The sequence below is a fragment of the Perna viridis genome, chromosome 3 (genome assembly GCF_037379345.1).
Source record: "Perna viridis isolate PV_CMFRI_1.1 ecotype Kerala chromosome 3, ASM3737934v1, whole genome shotgun sequence".
NCBI classification, from domain to species: domain Eukaryota; kingdom Metazoa; phylum Mollusca; class Bivalvia; order Mytilida; family Mytilidae; genus Perna; species Perna viridis.
The window spans coordinates 18,355,672-18,376,152 of record NC_142447.1 but is presented as its reverse complement, the minus strand read 5'-3'; the positions used below and the strand labels follow the sequence as shown (position 1 = coordinate 18,376,152).

The window sequence follows — 20,481 nt, the reverse complement described above, 5'->3', positions numbered from 1 at the left end:
TCAAAACCGGTCGGTGAAATCTGCAGACGCCATGATATGTTGCATCATTGTTACGCTGATGACACACAAGTGTACTTGGTGATTAAGCCTCTCGATGACTGGTCCGATATATCAACTAGGTTAGAAAACTGCCTTTCCGACATTAGTGCTTGGATGGTTTCTAACCTCTTAAAGTCAACCAAGACCAGACTGAACTGATCGTCTTCGCACCGAAAAACAGGCTTAATAAGTTATCAAATCTTGAGCTCTCGTTCGATGGAAATGTTATTAGCGATGTACCAAGTGTGAAAAACTTAGGCATATTTTTCGATCGCTCATTAAGCATGGAACTACAAGCTAGTGCCGTCAGTAAAGCTTGCTATTATCAAATTCGCAACATAGGACGTATAAGACCTTACATTTCCGAAGATGCCTGTAAAACTTTGATTTGTTCTTTAGTTACATCAAGGCTGGACTACGGCAATGCCTTACTACATGGAGTTAATACTAGTGTCATCACAAAATTACAGCGAGTTCAAAATTCATCGGCAAGACTCATTTCAAAGAAAAGGAAATACGAACACATTACTCCTGTATTGATGTCTTTACATTGGCTTCCGATTCAATACCGCTGTCAGTATAAAATACTTTTATATGTGTTTAAAGCTCTCCAAGGTAACGCCCCGGTATACTTACAAGAACTGATTTCAATCTATAGGCCTGCGAGAACTTTAAGATCACAATGCAGCAATCTTCTTCAGGTACCAAACAATACAAGAACAAAAACGTACGGTGATAGGCGCTTTGACAAATCAGCAGCAATGCTTTGGAACAATCTACCTCCAACCATAAGAAATTGTACCTCTTTAGACATTTTTAAGAAATACATGAAAACATACCTTTTTAGACTGGCTTTTTCTTAGTTTTTGACAGCTGTGTTTTAGTATAGATCAACCGTATGTGACGGATATGTTTTTTTTTTTTGTTTTTTTTTAAATTGAACCGACTTTATTTATTTCTATTTTTAGGTTTGTAGATATGTATATATATTTTTATTTTTTTCTATTTTTAAATTTTTTTTTTCTCTTTTCTGTGATATAGAAATAATTTTATTTTTGATAAATCCAAAAATTACTACTATTTTGATTTTTGCTTGCAATCCTGTAATATTTTTATTATATTTTCGACCATTTTATTATTGCTCTTAATTTTTGGTTTATTTTAACTGTTAACTTTGTTTTAAATTACAAGTCAGTTTTTACATCATTAACTTTTCAAAATTTTTCACTAATCAGATTAATATTTTATTTCATCATCATCTTTTTTTAATGGAAGTGATAGATTAGATTTGTTTGTTTCTTCCTTTAATTTGATTTTCATTTTTATATGTGATTTGCTATATATTTTGTATGCATGTGTTGTATTTTTGTAAAGCGCTTAGAGTAATTATTATTATATAATGCGCTCTATAAAAGTTATAATAATAATAATAATAATAATAATAATAATAATAATAATATTCCACCTACTTTCTCAAAATTAAAGTGTAGAGAAAATAAAAGATTTGTTTTAGCTCAAATGGTAATTTTGCATACATGAATATAAGTATGTAGATCATTGATTGAAACATTTTTTTTCTTGAGGCAGTTTAGGGTATGAAATACTGTCAGTTGCATAATGTTCTGATGAAGAAATTTGTTATGTCACCTGTCACAGTGCGGAAGGGGACAAAGAAATACTGGTGTCTATCTGTCCATCCAATTGTCATACTGGATTGAACTCCTTGGAAACTGTTCGACGGATTGTGTTCAGATTTTGTAACATTGTTAGTCATTATATGTATATGATAGCATTGCACCGTCATTTTTATTCTACAAATTTCACCGGAGTTATAGGACTTTGTTTAATTTGTACATACTCCACTATAGAAACACTTAGTGGATGCAACTCATCAGTCACTTCATAACGGGTTTTTGTTCAAATTTTGTAGGATTGTTAATCACCATATGTGCTGGTAGTTGACCATATTGAACCTGCACTTTAATTCTACAAATTCCTTTGTTTGCACTACGTATCCATGGTATCCCTCATCATATTTCATGACTATTTATAATCTCATAGAGTTTTCAATAGCTTTATTTAGATACATTTGTAGACAACTTGATTGCCGACTATGAACGACTGGTGATTTATTCTAGTAAAAACATAGAAATGAGCAACAAATAGTGAGAGGTAAGAGGTCAACTGTTAATTCGATCGTTTTTTAAATTATAAATTCAAACAAAATTAATCAGCAATTTTTTAGTTTGAAGGAAAAGTGGTTCATTAGGTTTTTATTGTTGTAATATAAATAACATGGAATTAGCATTGATATTTTAGAGATAAATGTAAAAGGTATCTAAGTTGTATTTGCATTAGAACCTGAACAGGGTAGTGGCCAATAGAGTATTTACTCTTGTGGAGGCCATAGGGTAATATAACGTATTTTGTCATTGTTTTCATACTGAATTCTCCTTTAAATTAAAAGATTAATGACGGCTCAATGTGAACTTTCATTTAGTCCATGGGCTGGGAGGGTCCACAGTACACCCCTTCTGATCAATTCCATGGTGAATTTCAGGTACATTTATACCTCCCATTACCTAATCAATTTGTTGCTAAAGAATATTCTCGTATTCTTTTTCAGTATAAGCCTATCTTTGTACCCCACTGGGTCAAAATGCCAAGATTTTTGTGACTAAGTTATTCGAGCGGCTAAGTCTTCCTGGGACAATATGTGTGAAAAAACTAAACACATGTAGGAGACATGCATCATGTAGCCTAACGTCTCAGCTTTACAATGGTATAAAAAAAAATGCGGTAACACTTAGATTTCGGAGTTAAATGAAAAATATGTACCCCTACCCCACGGAAAAATCGCTAAAATTGACAATTTTTTTGAATATCAAAACCTCTAGTCAGAATATTTACGCTTCAGTTTAAAATGTCTTATTTAGTATTCTCTGTTTATTACTATCACAATTGATGATTCTGGGGTTCTTGTGATGACTTGTGGCGATTTTCGTAGTCAGAATTTATACAAAAATTTTAAAATGGGATTTTCGATTTTCCAGTAAAAAGAACCATAAAAAGATTCTACAAGTTATTGCTAAAAAAACGTCTCAAAGATTGTTTCATTCTATAGATAATTTGATTTTCTACATGAATAAACCACGAAAAACAAATTTTCAAGAAAGAGTTTTCAAAAAATGTTACAAATATTACCCTACCCCTATAAAACTGGTCTCAGTATCAAACATAAATCTCATTCACTGCATACTGACAATGTAAAATTAATATTTTTGGCATTCATAATTAAGATAATGATGTATGCAACAGATCTGATCAATTAAGATTTTTTTTTTTTTTTTGGGGGGGGGGGGGTTACAATTACTATATAATCTTAAAAAGGGAAATTTTCAGAATATCTTCTATATCACCCATTAATGTTATTTTTCTCAAAAGAGCGTAGTTTAAACATTTTTTGTGCGATACTGCGATACAGTACATTTATTTAGTGTTTTAGCTTTCAAATGAGTAGTAAATATTTCAATTCATTTTTTTCAAGTCAAGTTAGATGAAAAATGCCAACCCTACCCATGAACAAAATACGGCAACATGAACCAAAATGTTAACTTGTAGCTAATAAAATGTGTACAATAGACATGTTAGGTACTATTGTTTTAATTATCGATGCATTCAACATATCTGCTCATTCCAGGCGCGTAAATTTCAGTTTCAATGTTTTTCTTTTAATAAGAGGAATTTTCGGAATTTCATATTTTCTTCAATTTCACGTGTAATGTGTATTCTTTTTCAAGTTCCATACTTCAAACAACCTTTTACATATTCAAGCACATTTATGTAGCATCTTAGCTTTGTGATATACCAAAGGAGTGCATAATTGAACGTACTATGTTTTTTTCGTCATGGCATAAGATTAAATATTTCCTCGGTACTTTCGCGCTATATAGAGGGAATTAAAGAGAATTGGTCCCAAACGTTATAGTCTTTTAAAAATGTAGTGTAACAGAAAAAAAAACAGAAGTTTGATCTACTTGTATAACAAATGTATATTTGAAATTGGTCAGATAAAAATACATCAATAAGCATACCCTTTAAGGTTCATCATCAGCTTTTTTGTGGTGAAGATAAGCTCATTTTTGTCAAAAGGTAATGATGAACCTTAAAGTATCATGATACTGAACGAGTACAAGACACTAATGATTTCGACCACAAATCATGGTATATACAACACATGCAAAGGGAGTGATTATTTGATTTTTTTTTTTTTTTTTTTTTTTTTTGGGGGGGGGGGTGTTTATTTGATTTTTTTTTTTTTTTGGGGGGGGGTGGAGTTACGGGAATATAGGTCCCGTCTTTTTTCTTGGACACAAACAAAAACATTAAAAATAAAATAAATATATTTAACAATAAAGTATTAAGTCAGTAAGAGATCCTGCCTTTTTATATTCTTCTGCTAGCCTGTCCAGTCTTTTCCAGGTAAATTTGGATCCTGCTTTTTCGTTTCAAATTCCATCCCGTCCCCCATAAAATCGTATGGTAGTCCCCTTAAGTGTTTCAGGGCTTAAGTGAAAGTATAAAAACTTTTTTACAAAATATGTTGTGAAGATCAGTATAGAAAAAAAAGTGTAAAATACCACGAAAATGGAGTTGAAATTCTGTTAAATGCTTTTTTGTAGATGAAAACGAAGTAATTTTCAATGACAGGTATAATATATCTATATATACATGTATATTTTTCACAGTTGCCAAGGTTACAAATTTGCGTCCGGCTCAAGAGTTTTATGCATATATATTGCTCCCGATGTTAGTCACAACCGAACCAATATTGTAGGTTGCGAATAGTGAGCATTTTCCTTGATTGTAGACAAAGACAGAGCATGTGCTAGCTTCCGACAGACAAAATGATGCGCAGAAAGTCTTGGAGCATCCGGGTATCACGTGGTAAGGTGTGTCGTTTGGAACAGAATCAGTTCTGTCTAATTTAAACAATCTTTGTCCAAAGGTACCTACAATAAAAAAAGGCAGAAAAACTACCTAGTAAGTGCATGTAAATGATGAAAAGCACGCATTGAAGTAGAAAATTTTATGGGATATTTTTTATAGGATTAAACACTGTTTTTCCAGAATTTATCGATGTCATGGTAAAATTGGACCAATCACTCACAAAACAAATTTAATTCCGAAAAACAGTGTTTATTCTTAATATAATTCCAATCTCTGTAATTTATCGTTCGTTCAACGAAGTTGACCTCTTGAATTGATACATTCCACCGGCAACGTGACATGGGTGTCAATTTTGATATTTGAAGAAAATAGGGAATACTCACAACCAAATGTTTCAAAAATGTTATTTTGAATATAGCTTACGATCTGTGCATTCTTCTATTGTGGCCTATCTAAAATACATATGTAAACTATTATTGTTATATAGACAGCAGTGTTTTATCGAATGTTCCCAGGGTGATAAATTCCGACAATGCACAGTGACGTAGCGTACGTTGTTGGTGTCATTTTTGGTAACGTCGAAATCGGCAAAATTTGACGTCTTTTTTGTATTGCGACGTACATCGTTCTATAATCGTTACATGTAAAAAGAAGGGTGCTTATTTAATTTTTTTATATAAAATAACACACACAACATGTTTTATTATTTAATTATCCGATTCGATATTAATATTTCGTACGTTTTGGTCAATTGAAATGATCAGATTACATCCTGATATGGTAAATATTTGGCATCAACCATTTAAAAATGATTTGAAGGAAATGTTATCCTATGAGAAAAATGTTAGGAATTATTAAAACAAATTTCGTGATGTGCTAAAAAAAAGTAAAACACCCTCACTAAAACAGATAGCCAACAAACCTACAAACAAAAAAGTCAGTTGCACCCCCTCCCACACCGGAAATCATATTGTGTAAGCGTATAAAGTGAATCTTTCCTATTTGGTTTTATATCTCTAATGTAGATGTATGTTGATATTTCCGAATACATGTATTCGTTTCGTAATTTCATAAGGTCTGTTGCTAAACAAAACATTGCTAAAAAATTCGAAAAAAAAACCTTGGCAAATCTCCCTCTTTGAGAAAATTTGAGAGCGAAATCTCCCGGTTTTATTATATGACGAAAAAAACTTGCGGTCGTATAATGTCATGGCGCAGTCGTCGTCGTCGTCGTGGTCTGGGGACACTTCGTTTCCGTGCGATAACTTGAGTTGTGGTTGACGAATTGTTCTGAAATGTTGATATGATTTCACCAACAACTAAGAAGACTCCTATTTGGACTTAGTTGCTCCTGCCGCTTTAGAAAAAAAGGGCCAAAAAGGGTAAAAATACGTATTTTATTGAAACCCATGTAGATTGTTTTTTTTTCTCTTTTTTTTCGATTTTAAATATTCCATTTTTAAAGTGTTCTTTATTTAATTCGGCTGAACAAATGTACAACAGATTTTATATGTTTTTGGACCGTTTTCAAGTTATAGGGGGCAACGCCTAAAACATTTTCATAACTTTTTTTGGTCCGATATCGAAATTTTTTATTTCATTGGATTCTTTATTGGATTCCTAATTAATAAACCTGTCTGGATTTTACCATCAGATTTCGGATATCTCTTACGGTTTTCGAGTTATAAGGGGTCAAAAAGGCCACACCAGAATAATTTGTTTTTGTTTTTGGTCCGATAAAAAAAAATCAAAAAATTTTTTTTGTAATGTTTGTACAGCTTATTATATATTATAGATAAAATAATTGCCAAGAGGTAATTAGACGATCATGAAATACGTTGATTTCACAATATTCCACTAGGGAATGTGCAAGCGCGTGTCTACACATTTCAAAATACTTTGATGCAGACACGCTGATCCCGATTTCACCAGGACATCATTGCATATGAGCAGACAGAAGTTTGCGCAAAGAGGAGGGAGCTTTCTTTTTCCTGTTCTCTTTTCAACATTTCTTTCATTATTTTATCAGATCCGCTAAAATCGTAATTTTTTTTTTTATTCATTGCGTCCACAGGCGTAATAATTTAATCAAGTATCGTAACTTTTCAATACTTTTTATTGCACGCAGCGTGTAGAAAACGGCGGGAAAACACAACTTGACGTCACAACATACGTGCGTATTTATCTACTATTAGACAATGAAACTCATTATTTTTTTCAGAATAAACATGATATTCTGAATATTTATAAAGTCCTTTAAGCATGAATATACTTTGGTAAAAATACTATTCGTTGTTATATTTTACAACCGTTAGCAAGAAAGTAGCCAATGGTGAAGGTCGAAAAAATTAAGATTTGTGACATAATTGAAATACGGACAAAAAAGGTTTTAACAAAAAGACTGATTGAACATTTAATATATATTTTCATTGGGGTTATGTAATAAATTGTTTATATAGTTAATAAAAAGTCTCGATTAAAAAAGCTGTTCGCATAACTTTAAAAAAAAGTCCAACATTTTGTCTTCAAATCGGTTTCTTTCTATTTTTGCAATGTCCACATCAAAGGGGGGATATTTGTGATATTGTAATACGCTTTGATCTTATAATTACGTCATGAGATCGTCTGCAGCACAAACTGCTCTTTCCAAAAAAGTTTGTTTTATCAAAATACGCCAAGAAACAACTTAGATATAAGAAATGGAAAGCAAGCATTTTTAATGTTACCCGTCCACATATGAAAATGGAGGTTCTTGTGATCGAATAATGCTTTCCCTCCACAACTAACGGCATCTTTCAAAGATTTATGATAGTAATCCTAAAACAACAACAATTTTCGAACATTTTAATATCTATATTGCCTTTGATAACTCCACATTCTAAAATAGCAATAATTCGTTTTTTGTAACCAGCCGCGATTCAATCGAATGTGACACCAACAACGTACGAAACGTCACTGTGAAATGAATTCGGTTTTCACTCTCGGCCTGCCTCCCGCCAAAACATCACAACTTGGATATCAATCCGCCAAATACGGAATATAAAATTCAAGTTGGAAAGCACGCTTGAGGATATAACTCGTCCGCACACTCGTTCGATATAAGCGTTCTTCCGCAATCGAGATAATATTGTGGGCATTTACTCTTTCCAATTAATTATCCTATTATGATTCTAGCAGTTTATCCCTGGAGACATTCTCCAATTTTTATATGTGTTCATGCTCTTTCCATGTTTAATAGCAAGTTTAAGTGAGCTGACTGCAAACTGAACTAGAAAAATGTTTCATTCTTACCATTTCCAAAAGTAGTCGGTAGAGAAGTGCTTATTCCCGCATTAGTTGTAGATTCAAAAGTGGAAGAAATCGTGGTTGTTGACGGGAAAGTAGAAGAAATCGTGGTTGTTAACGGGAAAGTAGAGGAAATCGTGGTTGTTGACGGGAGAGTAGAAGAAATCGTGGTTGTTAACGGGAAAGTAGAAGAAACCGTAGCTGAAGAGAAGTCTTCTACAATCTGTTGACTGAGAGGGTAGTCATTGTCTGTGGGATCTATAAAAAAAACGTAATTACAGTTAGATTTAAAAAAAAAAAAAGAGTATGGTAAGCGTAAACATCTGTGCTTTAATGCAATGCTAAGAAGTTAGACTATGCAATGTACGTATATACATATTATATATGTTCACAGGTGGCTTAGTGATTGGGGTTATTAAAGGGAGAACAATCGTACCATTTATCACATTCAACATGAAATTTTCCCTTATATCATTGTTAAATAGCCTATTGAAATTCAAAATTAAAAAAAAAAATCTTATTTAGTCTCGAACGATCCTTCATAAAAAATGAAGGATAGGTTCAGTGGAACTTAAAATTTTTAATGGTAGCGATTTCAAATTTTATGTGATCGCTTCAATCAATGACGTCATGAATGTGGGTGTTAGTGTCTCAGATCAAAATAGAAAAGCACATCCAATGACAATGAAAAATGACAGGGACCAATACCGATATAAATGTTATCAAGTGTCAGTCCCTGTAGGAATCAGGCTGTACTTGAAACATGGTATAAAAAACATCATTTGACTATTTGCACCATCCGTATCAACAAAAACAGACATGAATTTCCTTGTCATGCTGGGTCATTTAGTTACAATTTCATTGAAATACACTGAAAATGAACATTTCAAGGGCAGATAACTCTGTCATGTCTGTCATGACCTCTGTCAAAAACCTAATTTTTCTAACATCTATTGAAAAATTTCTGGACAAAGCCAGTGATGCAGAGATCAAATTATGGACTTTTCAAATAGAGAAAGTATCCTTGAATGATATTACATTGTCAGATCGGTGGGGTTTTGACACGCATGTTTCTGATTTTTCCAATTTTGCCTGATTCTTACCAACACTTGCACTTAAAATTGTTCATTTTCAAATCATTGATCTTTATAACTATATATTCTACTTCTGAAGTGTCATGAACCCTTTGAAACCAAGTTGCATGAACACTTATTGGGTAGAGGAAAACTTTTTAATGGTCGTTTCCTTTTTACTTTATTGTGAGTTTTTAACTGTTTAAGGTATTTATAATACAACATCTCCTGGAGACCAAGATTAGGGGAAGTTTTTCCCCAGTTTAACTTTTGCTAGAGAAAATAATATCTAGTTTTGTATTTTGAAACCAGAACGAAACCTACACTGGCAAAGGTAACTGTAAAGATCTAATGGTTTTCTGTTGTCGAACTCTGCATGAGTAAGATAGTCCAGAACCACCATTGGGTAGGTTGTAAGAGGGGTTTTTGGAGTCGATGAAAGCCATGCATTGAATGTTAAATCTCTCCCATCATTCCATCTAAAACTGATACCATCTGAGGATGTAAGACCAATCCAGAAGTCTTCAATGTATCCACTGAAATATTTAAATAGATTGTATACATACTTATGAATTCTCCTCAGACCTATATACAATGTAACTGTTTCCCGATTCACTGCGTGTGAATCCACTAGCTTTATTTCACATTAAAATTCAGTTAAAATGCCCCAAAAGGAACGGAAAATCGGCCGCACATTTTGAACACTGAAAACAGCTCAAATCCTTTAATTTCAATAAAACAAAGTTTTGAATTGCAAGAAAACGCATAAGATAGCTCTTGATGGGTTGATTTATGTCCTGTACGAAATTTTGAACATATCCAGTGTATTTTGGTAGTGAATTACGTTACTTCTGGACACCCATGTTGAATAATAATAGTTTCATCATTCAATTATTCAAAACTGCGCTTCAAATGATATCATTCGATAGATAAACAATAAATTCACAATACGAAACAAATATTTTGTAAAAAAATTGTTATCTTTTTTTAAGATACTCAATATTTTAATAACATCTATTAAAAAAAAATAATAAAACAAAATGAAATTGAAAACAAGTTATCTATATTATTCTTTGGAAACATAATTAGCAAAAGATGACGGCCAATTTAGCAACCTATTTCCATACATATTTTTCATACATCTTTTAGGTGATACATAGAAAACAATTGTGAGTTCAAATCCAATTGGAATGTTTATAATTAGCTTAAAGGGAATGACCGACTTTGTAACGTAATTCGCTTATAACAGTGTAATATATATTCCATGGCTTTCTCGTGCTTTAATTGGAACACATATCACAATTCAAAGGTTAAACACGAAAAACAACTAATTACAATATTTTGGCAAGTAATTTTTAAAAAAAAATCATATCTGTTAAGTTAGTCATTTTTATATACGCCACATGAAGAAATATCGAAGTCTTTAGTGGCATGTAATGAAATCATAATGGTACAATTGATGTCACAATTAAAATGTAACGTAAATCACAGAAACAACTTTTTCGCTAATATTGTAAGTCACTTGAAAGAGTAATCCAGGGAACAAAGATACTAGCAGAAATCGAAAGAATGTAATCCAGGGACAAAGACCAGACACGGAAAACAGACAAACACAACAAAGAACATAAAGTAACTAAGATAATATATACAAAGTAACAAAAGTAAATGAGCAACTCGGACTCCACTGAAAACTGGGAGCATGAACCAGGTGCACCGGAAGGGCAAACGTCCTCTGTTTTTCAAGAAACATCCGCCGAGCTTCTCGTAAAAGTCATGTCCGGGGTAGACGAAAGAGGAAAGGAAAACTATGATAGATTGCGTTGAACAAATCAATTTTCATGGTGCAGATGGATACGCCATAACGATCAACGAGTTCATAATGGCGTAGTTACGGCGAGCTCTGACATAACGTATGAGTTGTGATATGAACACTCCATACGCAGGGTTTGAAGGGATGTTGCCACAGATGAAAGGAAAGTTGACAATTCTGAATGAAAAGTCATCACGTTTGTCGTAAAGTTTGGTCAATTGTTTTCAGTTACCATCGATCTCTATACGTGTAGGTCAAGATATGAGGCTGACTTCACAGTGTCTGTGGTATCCTTTATCTCAAGTTCTTTGGGTGGGTAGATGCGATGTATCAAATCCTCGAAACCAGGATTGTTTAAAGATAATTCATCATCTATATAGCTGAGAAATTGAAATTGATCGGTGATATATGCTTAAAGGTGCATTATCTAATATCTAATATTTTAATATAAGTCACAACTTCATTTCTAATGATGCCCGTGTGATAGGCGATGCCATTGATAATGATTTTTTGTTAATTTGTTCCGAGAACAGTGGTTTTTATCCGTTAAAAGAAATTACCGTAATGTAATTCACTGTAACGTAATTCATGGGCTTGTACTTTACCAAGAATGTGAAAAAATATATAGCACCTGAAAAATCTGTTTAAGTGTCATTTATGACTGACATTGGTCTGTGTATAAACAAGACCACGGAAAGTTTGCTACCATAATTAACAGATGCAAGAGACACCGTAACGTAATTAACAATTAAATGCACATTTGGAAAAAAGATGAAAATCATGTATTTTTTCAGTAAAAACATTAATATCCATTACGTGTGAATCATTCATTTTCATCTTGTTTATAATTTTATGGTATTTTATCTCACGTAGGCTTACCGTATGTGTCAGTTACATATGCATTACAGCTTCAGCAGGAAAATTGTAACGCAATTCACCGTGTTCCATGTGACACCCGTATTTTGTGGAAAAAAATTAAATCGTTTTCGATGTAAAAAGAACTGTTAAAATTATGTTTTCTAGCCATTTTTCTCCATAGAAAACATTTTGGGCGTTCTTCATTTGGAGTATTATATATTTTTCTTTGTATTTTTTTAGGGGAATCCTAATTTGTGACATAGGGTTTTTGTCGATTGAGTCTTAGATATTTATCATTTTTGTTCAGTGAACAGGATCAATGCCCCGTAAATTATGTGTTTACAATCTGGCATAACTCTGATAGTAATTTGAACCCAAAACTATATCAGGAAAACGCTTTTTGTCTTTGAAAATAGCTTGTGACTACGAAAATTGGCTTTGGTGCACTTTAACTGAATTTGAGTGTTTAGGTACGGAATTGATTATTTTAGTGAAAGTACATAGTAACGCATGGCCAATAATGGTGTAGTATCACAAATTAAGTTTTCGATAACAAAAAATCAAAGACTGAAGTCTTCAAAGTCGCTAATTGTCAAATATTCACTGTCACTGATTTTGGCTTACTTTGAACATCAGAAATGGTACAAATGCGATATGCTCTAAAATAAGGTGACTTCGGCTAAAATCTTTGTTCTCTTAAAGACAAATCACACATACCAGTTCTAACATTCTGAAATTTTGATGGAATAGTTTCAAGTATACAGGCATTGAAATAAGGGTCTAAAAACTATAGGTCACCGTGCTTTTATCAAAGATATTAGCAGTTCAAAAATTCGCAAAATCGGGAGTTTTTGTCATTTTCCGAATTCAGACGTCTCTGATCTTGCCAGTATTTTTTACGAATGACACATGCCATATACCAGTAGATTGGAAATTGTTTCTATTTCATTCATAAATCATTTAAAACAAAATACAATGAGTTTTATCCGCTTTTAAAACACGGCCATACAAAAACTTGACTGTGAAGAAATAAGCGGAAGTAAAAAAGAATTACGACTGGAGAGAACAGAAGATTTGGCAAAACGCGATATATATATATAAAGATATAACTATTCTGGTTGCATGACCATGTCTGTTCGTGTGAACATGTTATAATTCGTATTCATATATTTTAAGTTACATGTACCACAATGTTTATATATAATATTCCAATAGCGAGTGATGTATCGGGGTCAAAAGTTCAACATTTACAAATGTACGTTGGTTGGTAGTAATATTTTTACTAAACAAATCAAAGTAAGAAAATATCGTACGACAGCCGATGGTGAAATATTTTACATGTAAGAAAGTGCACCTATCATATGTACTCGTACAAGATTTTCTCTTTTTGTGCCGTACTTTGTATCAAATTTGAAATAAAAATGCAGGATTGAAATTTTCAAGAAATAAAAAAGGCAGGATCTATTATTGTCCTAATATTTTCGTTTACATTAAAAAAAAAATATTTCGGCGCTCTATGCAAACAAAAAAAATTGATCTTAGAATCAAAGAAAATAAATTGTCAGGTCATCCTTTTCTGTAAACATACATTCTGATCGTAAGGCTGTGTTCCTACTCTGATACTAGATTATATAGCAACTGGATGACAGTCCATCATATCCTTGAAATTTAAAGACCGAGCGAAGCGAAGCAAGAACATTTGTGGGGATAGAATTGTAAAAAAAAAAAAGATTTCACGCAAACAGTATCCTCAAATTTTAAGGGAAATTCCTCTGAATCCGCGCCTGGATTAAATACTCCACATGAAACTTTTTCTACATTTTTATCTCTTTAAATGAACTGGCGAATTATGTTTTATTTGCAATAATACGGGACTATCTTTAATATTTTCCTCTTTTAAACATCTTGTCTGGATACGGAAAACTATCTCACATTCTCCAAGAAAAGAATATTGTTCCATATCTCCTATCCGATCCTCGCTAAAATGTTTGATAATCAAATTGGCATAACTCCCTGTAAAACTTTCGGACAATGCTGATTATCATTTTTTTTTCTAAGTCTAAGTATTAGTAACATTTGGTATAAGTTTCCTCGGACTACGTTTTGAAATTGTAGTCGTGAGTATGTGTAGGACAGACGGACATGTGGATGGACGCCTGGCATTTACGGAAGATTTTCCAAAGCGGCCCTTGATTCTCGACGTCATATTGCTTCTACGACCAGGGGGAAATAAATAGCGAATTTCGCGCAATAAGCGACCTCACAAATTGACGACGATACAATAGTTTGCGACATACAATGCGCAAAGACTGGTAATTGCGAGATATCGGTGTCCTAATAAATATATATATGACCTTAATATAATCAATTGTAACGAAAACCTGTGTTTGAATCGGCAACTGGGTAATGTAACATAAATATAAATTCAATGCTAACCGGTCATTTTATCTTTCAATGTAAACTTCCCGTTCTAATAAAAAAAAAAAAAAAAAAAAAAACACGCATAGACGTGTTAGAGTTTATATATGATATGTTTTAAAAAGGTACGTTGTAGTGATATTTGGGTCGCTTATGATATTGACCGGGGAACCAGTTTAGGAACTTGATTAAGCAGCTGGCAATGAATATTCATAAATATCGGGGCGTGCTAATGTATATAACCTATGTAGTCTTGGAACGAACCTCTGTGCCTGAATCGGATACTGGGTAATGTTCAAAGCTGACCGATCATTTCATGTAAACTTCCCGTTCTCGTACAAGCAAGAAGCACACGTAGAACATACGTGTGCATTTTTATCTCGTATGAAGCTAGAACTTTGACGCTACGGCGGTAAACACGGCGAGGATCTACAGCATTACGTGGCGTATAGATACATATTTATGCAAATAATAAGCGAATATTAAGTACTGAAATTACGAGTGCAAGAAGTCGCTAAACAATATTAGCGACTTAAAAACATTAAAAGAACACTTAAATATATACATTTTTGATAAACAAACTTCATAAAACAAGATAATCACTCGTAATTTTACTAACATGCCCTGGTAACTTATCGCAGTACTCGCCACTTGTACTTCTTCCTGTGAATGAAGCAGTGCAAGGTCAAGGGCATACTGTTCGCACCCTTTTAAGGCAGTTACATAGTCGACTTGAATGTCCACCGGCATGTAGTTATCTGTAAAATTAATGTTCAAATTTTGACTCTAAGGAATTGAGATTAACAAAAACAAATACATTAAACTAACTACTTGTTAAAGTTCTGGCATGACTGAAGATTGAGTTTATGACTGTCTTTAGCAGAAGAATACAAAAGACAAGTTGACATTAAGGAAAATCAAACTAATTGAAAATATACGAGCTGAAAAGAGATTACAGATTCAAATTAAAATTTGAAGGAAAAAGTGTTGGTGCATGTGTAATAAGTTACATTTTCAATCATGAACACGAAGCCACATGTTTAACTACAATTTTGTATTATTTGCTTATTATTTGAAGAACTATCGATAACGCCGTAAACTTCTTTGAGCAGGATCTGTCCGAGGAAAAGATACGATAACCCCTCTTTCGCATGAAGTCACATATTTAAACTCTTTTGGTTGGTTTATCACATTCTCCCAACACTAAGTTTTGAAGCATTAATCGATCGTAATATTTTATAGAAAATTCAAATGACTTCCATATATAAAAAGCTTCACGAAGCGCAGCGTGATACGACAGCAGAATGTCGAATCGTTCGTTTGGATAAGGGCGAACACGGGGCATTTTGGGTATATCAAAACAAGTGTATCGATTTTACTTCATTCTTACACTGGCAGAGGGCATTTGGGTGAACTTCATATTTAGGTCTTGCGATCCATGAACCATCTATGGGGTCTAAAACGATAGCGACGTCATCAGTCGGATTTGGAGCCATATATCCGGGAGACCATTCTGTCACTCCAAGCCCCATATCCTTATTTTGCCATCTTAGGGACGATCCATTTCCATATAAGCCAATCCAAACAAAACCACCAGGCATACTTAAGGAAGAAGAAAGAAGAAATTAATAATAATTAGAGAAGTTACTGTCAATTGCAAGTAATTTTTTTTTGATATTATATCATACATGTAACTGACCAGTTAACGATAGACTTCGGCTTCGAATTGCAATCAGAGGTAATAAAGTGTAAGTAGTAAACAGTGGCGAATCCAGAGACGAGTGCAGATGGATGGCATCCCCTTTTCATTGGAAGATTTGTCATTTTCTGGCATCCTTCCTTTTCAAAGTATCTGGATCCGCCCCTGCTACATGTACAGTTGCCATGACTGATAACATCTCACTTAGCGTAGTAAGCAATAGGCTTGTGTAGTCGATCTAATGAATACATAATAATCTTTATAATACGAATCACTGATCCGTACCTATACGATTCGTCTAGTGGGAATATTGAATAAGTACATGGAAAGTAGACACAAACATCTTACTATGAATTAAGCACGATTTTGGATATAGCGATTGACACTGGATCAGTTAGCACCGCCAGTTGTCCACCCATGTTTAAACATTCCGTTGATGCTTGAACAAAGTTAAAAGCTCCATAAACAATCTCATAGTTTGGTTTTGGTGGAGCTGAAAATGCACAATTGAATGAAGTAATTTAAAATAGACACATAAAATATACATTGTACAGTATCGACTCGGCCGGTGTCTCTAGAAAACCAGAGGACGCTCACCCTACCGGTACACCTGGTACGTGCTCACATTTTTAGTGGAGTCCGAGTTGCTCGTTTACTTTTGTAATTTTGTATGTATTATTTTGGTTATTTTATGTTCTATGTTGTGTTGTGATTGTCTGTTTTCCATGTCTGGTCTTCGTCCCTGGATTATACGCTAGAGTATTGGTTCCCTTGATAACTCTATCAAAACTCGTTTTGGGTTTTTCTTTAAAAAGCTATAGTTATAACAGTCCTTTTCATATATATATATATATATATATATATATATATATATATATATATATATATATATATAAATATATATATATATATATATATATATATATATATATATATATACGAGTTGTACATATATTTTCTTAAGCTTTCATTGATGAGTTGCGAAATCATTTAATAGGCTGTAAGAGATTAGGTTTCTTCTATGAAATCTGTAGAAAACTTGGAAAATGAAAATGGCGGGAAACCTCCGGAGAAAGTTTATCACCACCCGCTGGTCGAAAAGTCATGTGATTTTATTATCGCTGGCTTAGTATGGGAGAAATACAAGTAACTCTCTCTGAATTAAAGAATGTTGAGAAATTAATCAAGTCTGCAATAAATCTGATCTGTTCCATGGCGTCGAGATATTTAAATAAGATAAAAATCGGGTAAGTTGTTTTATATTTTATGTATGTAACTTTGTTAGATCGCACGTATTAAATGAATACACATTGATACTACTCACACCATGTACATCTAGTAGAGCCGGTGTACATGTACTATTCAACTTACAATAAATTTTTTTTAAATACGTTTTTTTTTATATATATTTAAAGTAAATATTAATTTAATGTATATATAGTAAAGATGCTAACTAACCGTACCATAACATAATGGCCGTAGTAACGTTGTACACGGGACCGATTTCCACTTCATGAGGTTAGCCTGATCGAAGATTACAATGGAGACACATGGGTAAATAGGCTCTAGATTGTTTCCCCATACTGACCAACCGACGTCGACGGCATTTTCATCCCATCGACAAGGATGAATGCTGCAGTCCAGTGCTAGCCAGGCGTCGTCAGTGTTGGTGCTGCGTAAAAGAACATGATTTGAAAGGAAATATTTTGCTCTGATCTTATTTCTAAAGTAAAGATCTAAAGATCGCTTTAATATTTTAAAAAATCTGCTTTTTTTCCTAAACACGAAAAGAACTTTTAGTACGAGTCCGAGAACTTCAAGAGGCTTGTCTGCAACGAATTAAAAATGAGGAAACGAACGTCTACCGCTATGTGAAGCTTTTGCAAGAACTACAGTAAAGAAACAAATGACGGAAAAGTATGGAAGCCCATAATTGCCAGGTTCATTTTATTTTTAAGTCATTATATAACTACTTAGTATCTGTTTATAACGACGAAGTTTTTCGTTAAAACGACAAAGCCAACTCGTTGCAATGCCTTACTTGTAGTATCTCGTTATAACGACTTAGTATCTCGGTATAACGACTTTAAATAAAACAAAACGTGGCACTAATGCGCTTCCGTATTAACAGTCAAATGTCTTTAAAGAATTAAAAAAATATGTTATAATTTTCTGTGACTCATTCTTATTTACGGAAGCCAATTATTGTCTTTGTGTGTTATTTTTACGTTTTACGAGTTAAAATTAACGTTTTTGTACGTCATATGAACGTTTCACGGGTGAAAAATACCGGATTGCTGACGTTGAACTCAACAATCTGGATTAGAAACTGTTCGTTGGTGTCTTAAAACGTAATATTACAAATTCAACATTACACAAAATGATTATTTTACACTTCATGCGATATTAAACTCGAGTTACTTGTCGGATCGATGAACTCACAAAGTTGCGTTATCCGATCGAAACAAGTCACTCTAGTTCAATATCGAATGAAATGTTAAAACAAATTCTTTATGTACACTGTTTAATTTGTAATACTGCATTTTACGAGGACTTTCCCATCCGTGTCGTTGCAATTGAGTTACAAGGCAGCGATCCATCCTTTATTATGTAGAGATAAGAAACAAAGACACGACACATCTACGCATCTGTTGAGTAGACCAAAAATACAAGGTTGGAGTTGTTCATGTTCATAATTTTCATTAATAAAAATGCAGAATTCACTTCAAAACCCTTTCTCTAATACACATGATATGTAAGCAATATAAATGCATTATGACTATGAACAGACTTACTTTGCTAAAATGAAATCTGCAGTCATAGTGTTCAAAGCCTGCATGTCAATTTTAACCATTTTCATCCCAACGCTAACACAATAATCATCTGCATCATTCTTTTTTAAAAGATGAGGTCCATAGTGAAAATATGGTGAAAATCCTGTAAGATAGAAATTTCAAATGACAAGATGCAAGATAATTCTAAGAATTCTGTTTATTGAAACCTGAAATTTATTTTGTGTACTATCTAGTTACATACTTTGTCCAGATGTACGAATTTTATCTTTGCTTTTTTGCAGTATAATAAAATAAAATCGTACCCTTAAATGACTAACAGCAAATAGAAATAGAAAAAGACCATGTGAATATATGTCGTCATGCAGTGTTTGCATTAATAATTACACGAATCTTCACCTTGATAAACAGAAGATGGAACCCAATATAAAGGACTTACCGGAAGCTTGGAAAACGAAACTGCAAAGTAAGGAACCCCAAACAACACGGAATGTCATTATCCTAAAAAAATGAAAAAAATATATGAATCTATTAGAACTAGTAAGTGTGACAATATAATATATGTTTTTTTTTAAAATGGGGCAACTTAGATAGTATTGTAGTCCAGACCTATTAAACACACTGGAATTTAATAATAAGGAATGAAATAAATATTGAAAAAGTAAGGCATATCATTTGTTAGATATCGTACAAAGCACGACTTTTTCGTTGTTATTTTTGGCCTGAATCCATTTTAACTATTTGAAATAACCCGTGGAAATTTAGCAAACAACGCTAGATCATGAATATTTTTTAGAGTTTCCTGTTGCACTTAATGCAAAATTTTCAGTTACATGTAAAATGTGATTTTTTGTTTCGTAGGAGCGAAAATAGTATGCGAGGTATGGTACTACATTTCAAGTAAATTGATTATAATTGTCTTTAAACAATTAGCAATATTTTTTTCTTGTATTTTTACAGACGATGTATGATATGAGCATACCAATTCTTTGTTAGCTTCAAAATTTAACAGTTAATATAAAAAAAAAATAAAAGTATTTGTAAACCTGAGTTTAATCATCACTGAAAAAAAAACAACAAATAAAATAAAACAACAAAATGCCCCCCCCCCCAAAAAAAAAAAGAAAAAAATGATAAAAAAAACCAAACGGATATATTTATATTAAAAAAATTGTACTATCATATGTAAGTTTTTAATCTTGAAAGCATACAATTATTTATATTTATATACCTTAACTTGATTACGAGAATTTTCCAAAGAAAGATTAAAGAAAAATAATAACAAAAAAAAAAAAAAAACAATAAAATAAAAACACAAAAACACACACGAAACAGACAATAATATATATTTACATATTTTTGTCTCATATATACATACAGTTGAGTATGAACCACAGTCTTTCTCTACTAAAATATACAATAGCGGGTACGCTTAGTTCTGTTGTACTTATTGGCAAACGTTTGTCATTATATATCCAGTTCAGTCGTAAAATGTATGGTTTTCATTATTTATATGATAAAACTATACATATATACCTTTTCAATGTACCTAAAATT

At 32.8% G+C, this 20,481-nt stretch overlaps 1 protein-coding gene across 1 annotated transcript; it reads right to left on the bottom strand.

Annotated features, from left to right (window-relative positions):
* Positions 1-4,424: 4,424 nt before the first annotated feature.
* On the bottom strand, positions 4,425-19,421 carry LOC148621290 (uncharacterized). The gene is made up of 9 exons (XM_088573985.1): positions 19,364-19,421; positions 18,928-19,069; positions 17,596-17,804; positions 16,481-16,625; positions 15,824-16,035; positions 15,053-15,191; positions 9,672-9,883; positions 8,281-8,532; positions 4,425-5,051 (listed from the first exon to the last, which is right to left on the bottom strand). The coding sequence occupies exons 1-9, from the start codon at positions 19,419-19,421 to the stop codon at positions 4,825-4,827; spliced, it is 1,596 nt and encodes a 531-aa protein (XP_088430111.1). The 3' UTR covers positions 4,425-4,824.
* Between the last annotated feature and the right edge of the window lie 1,060 nt (positions 19,422-20,481).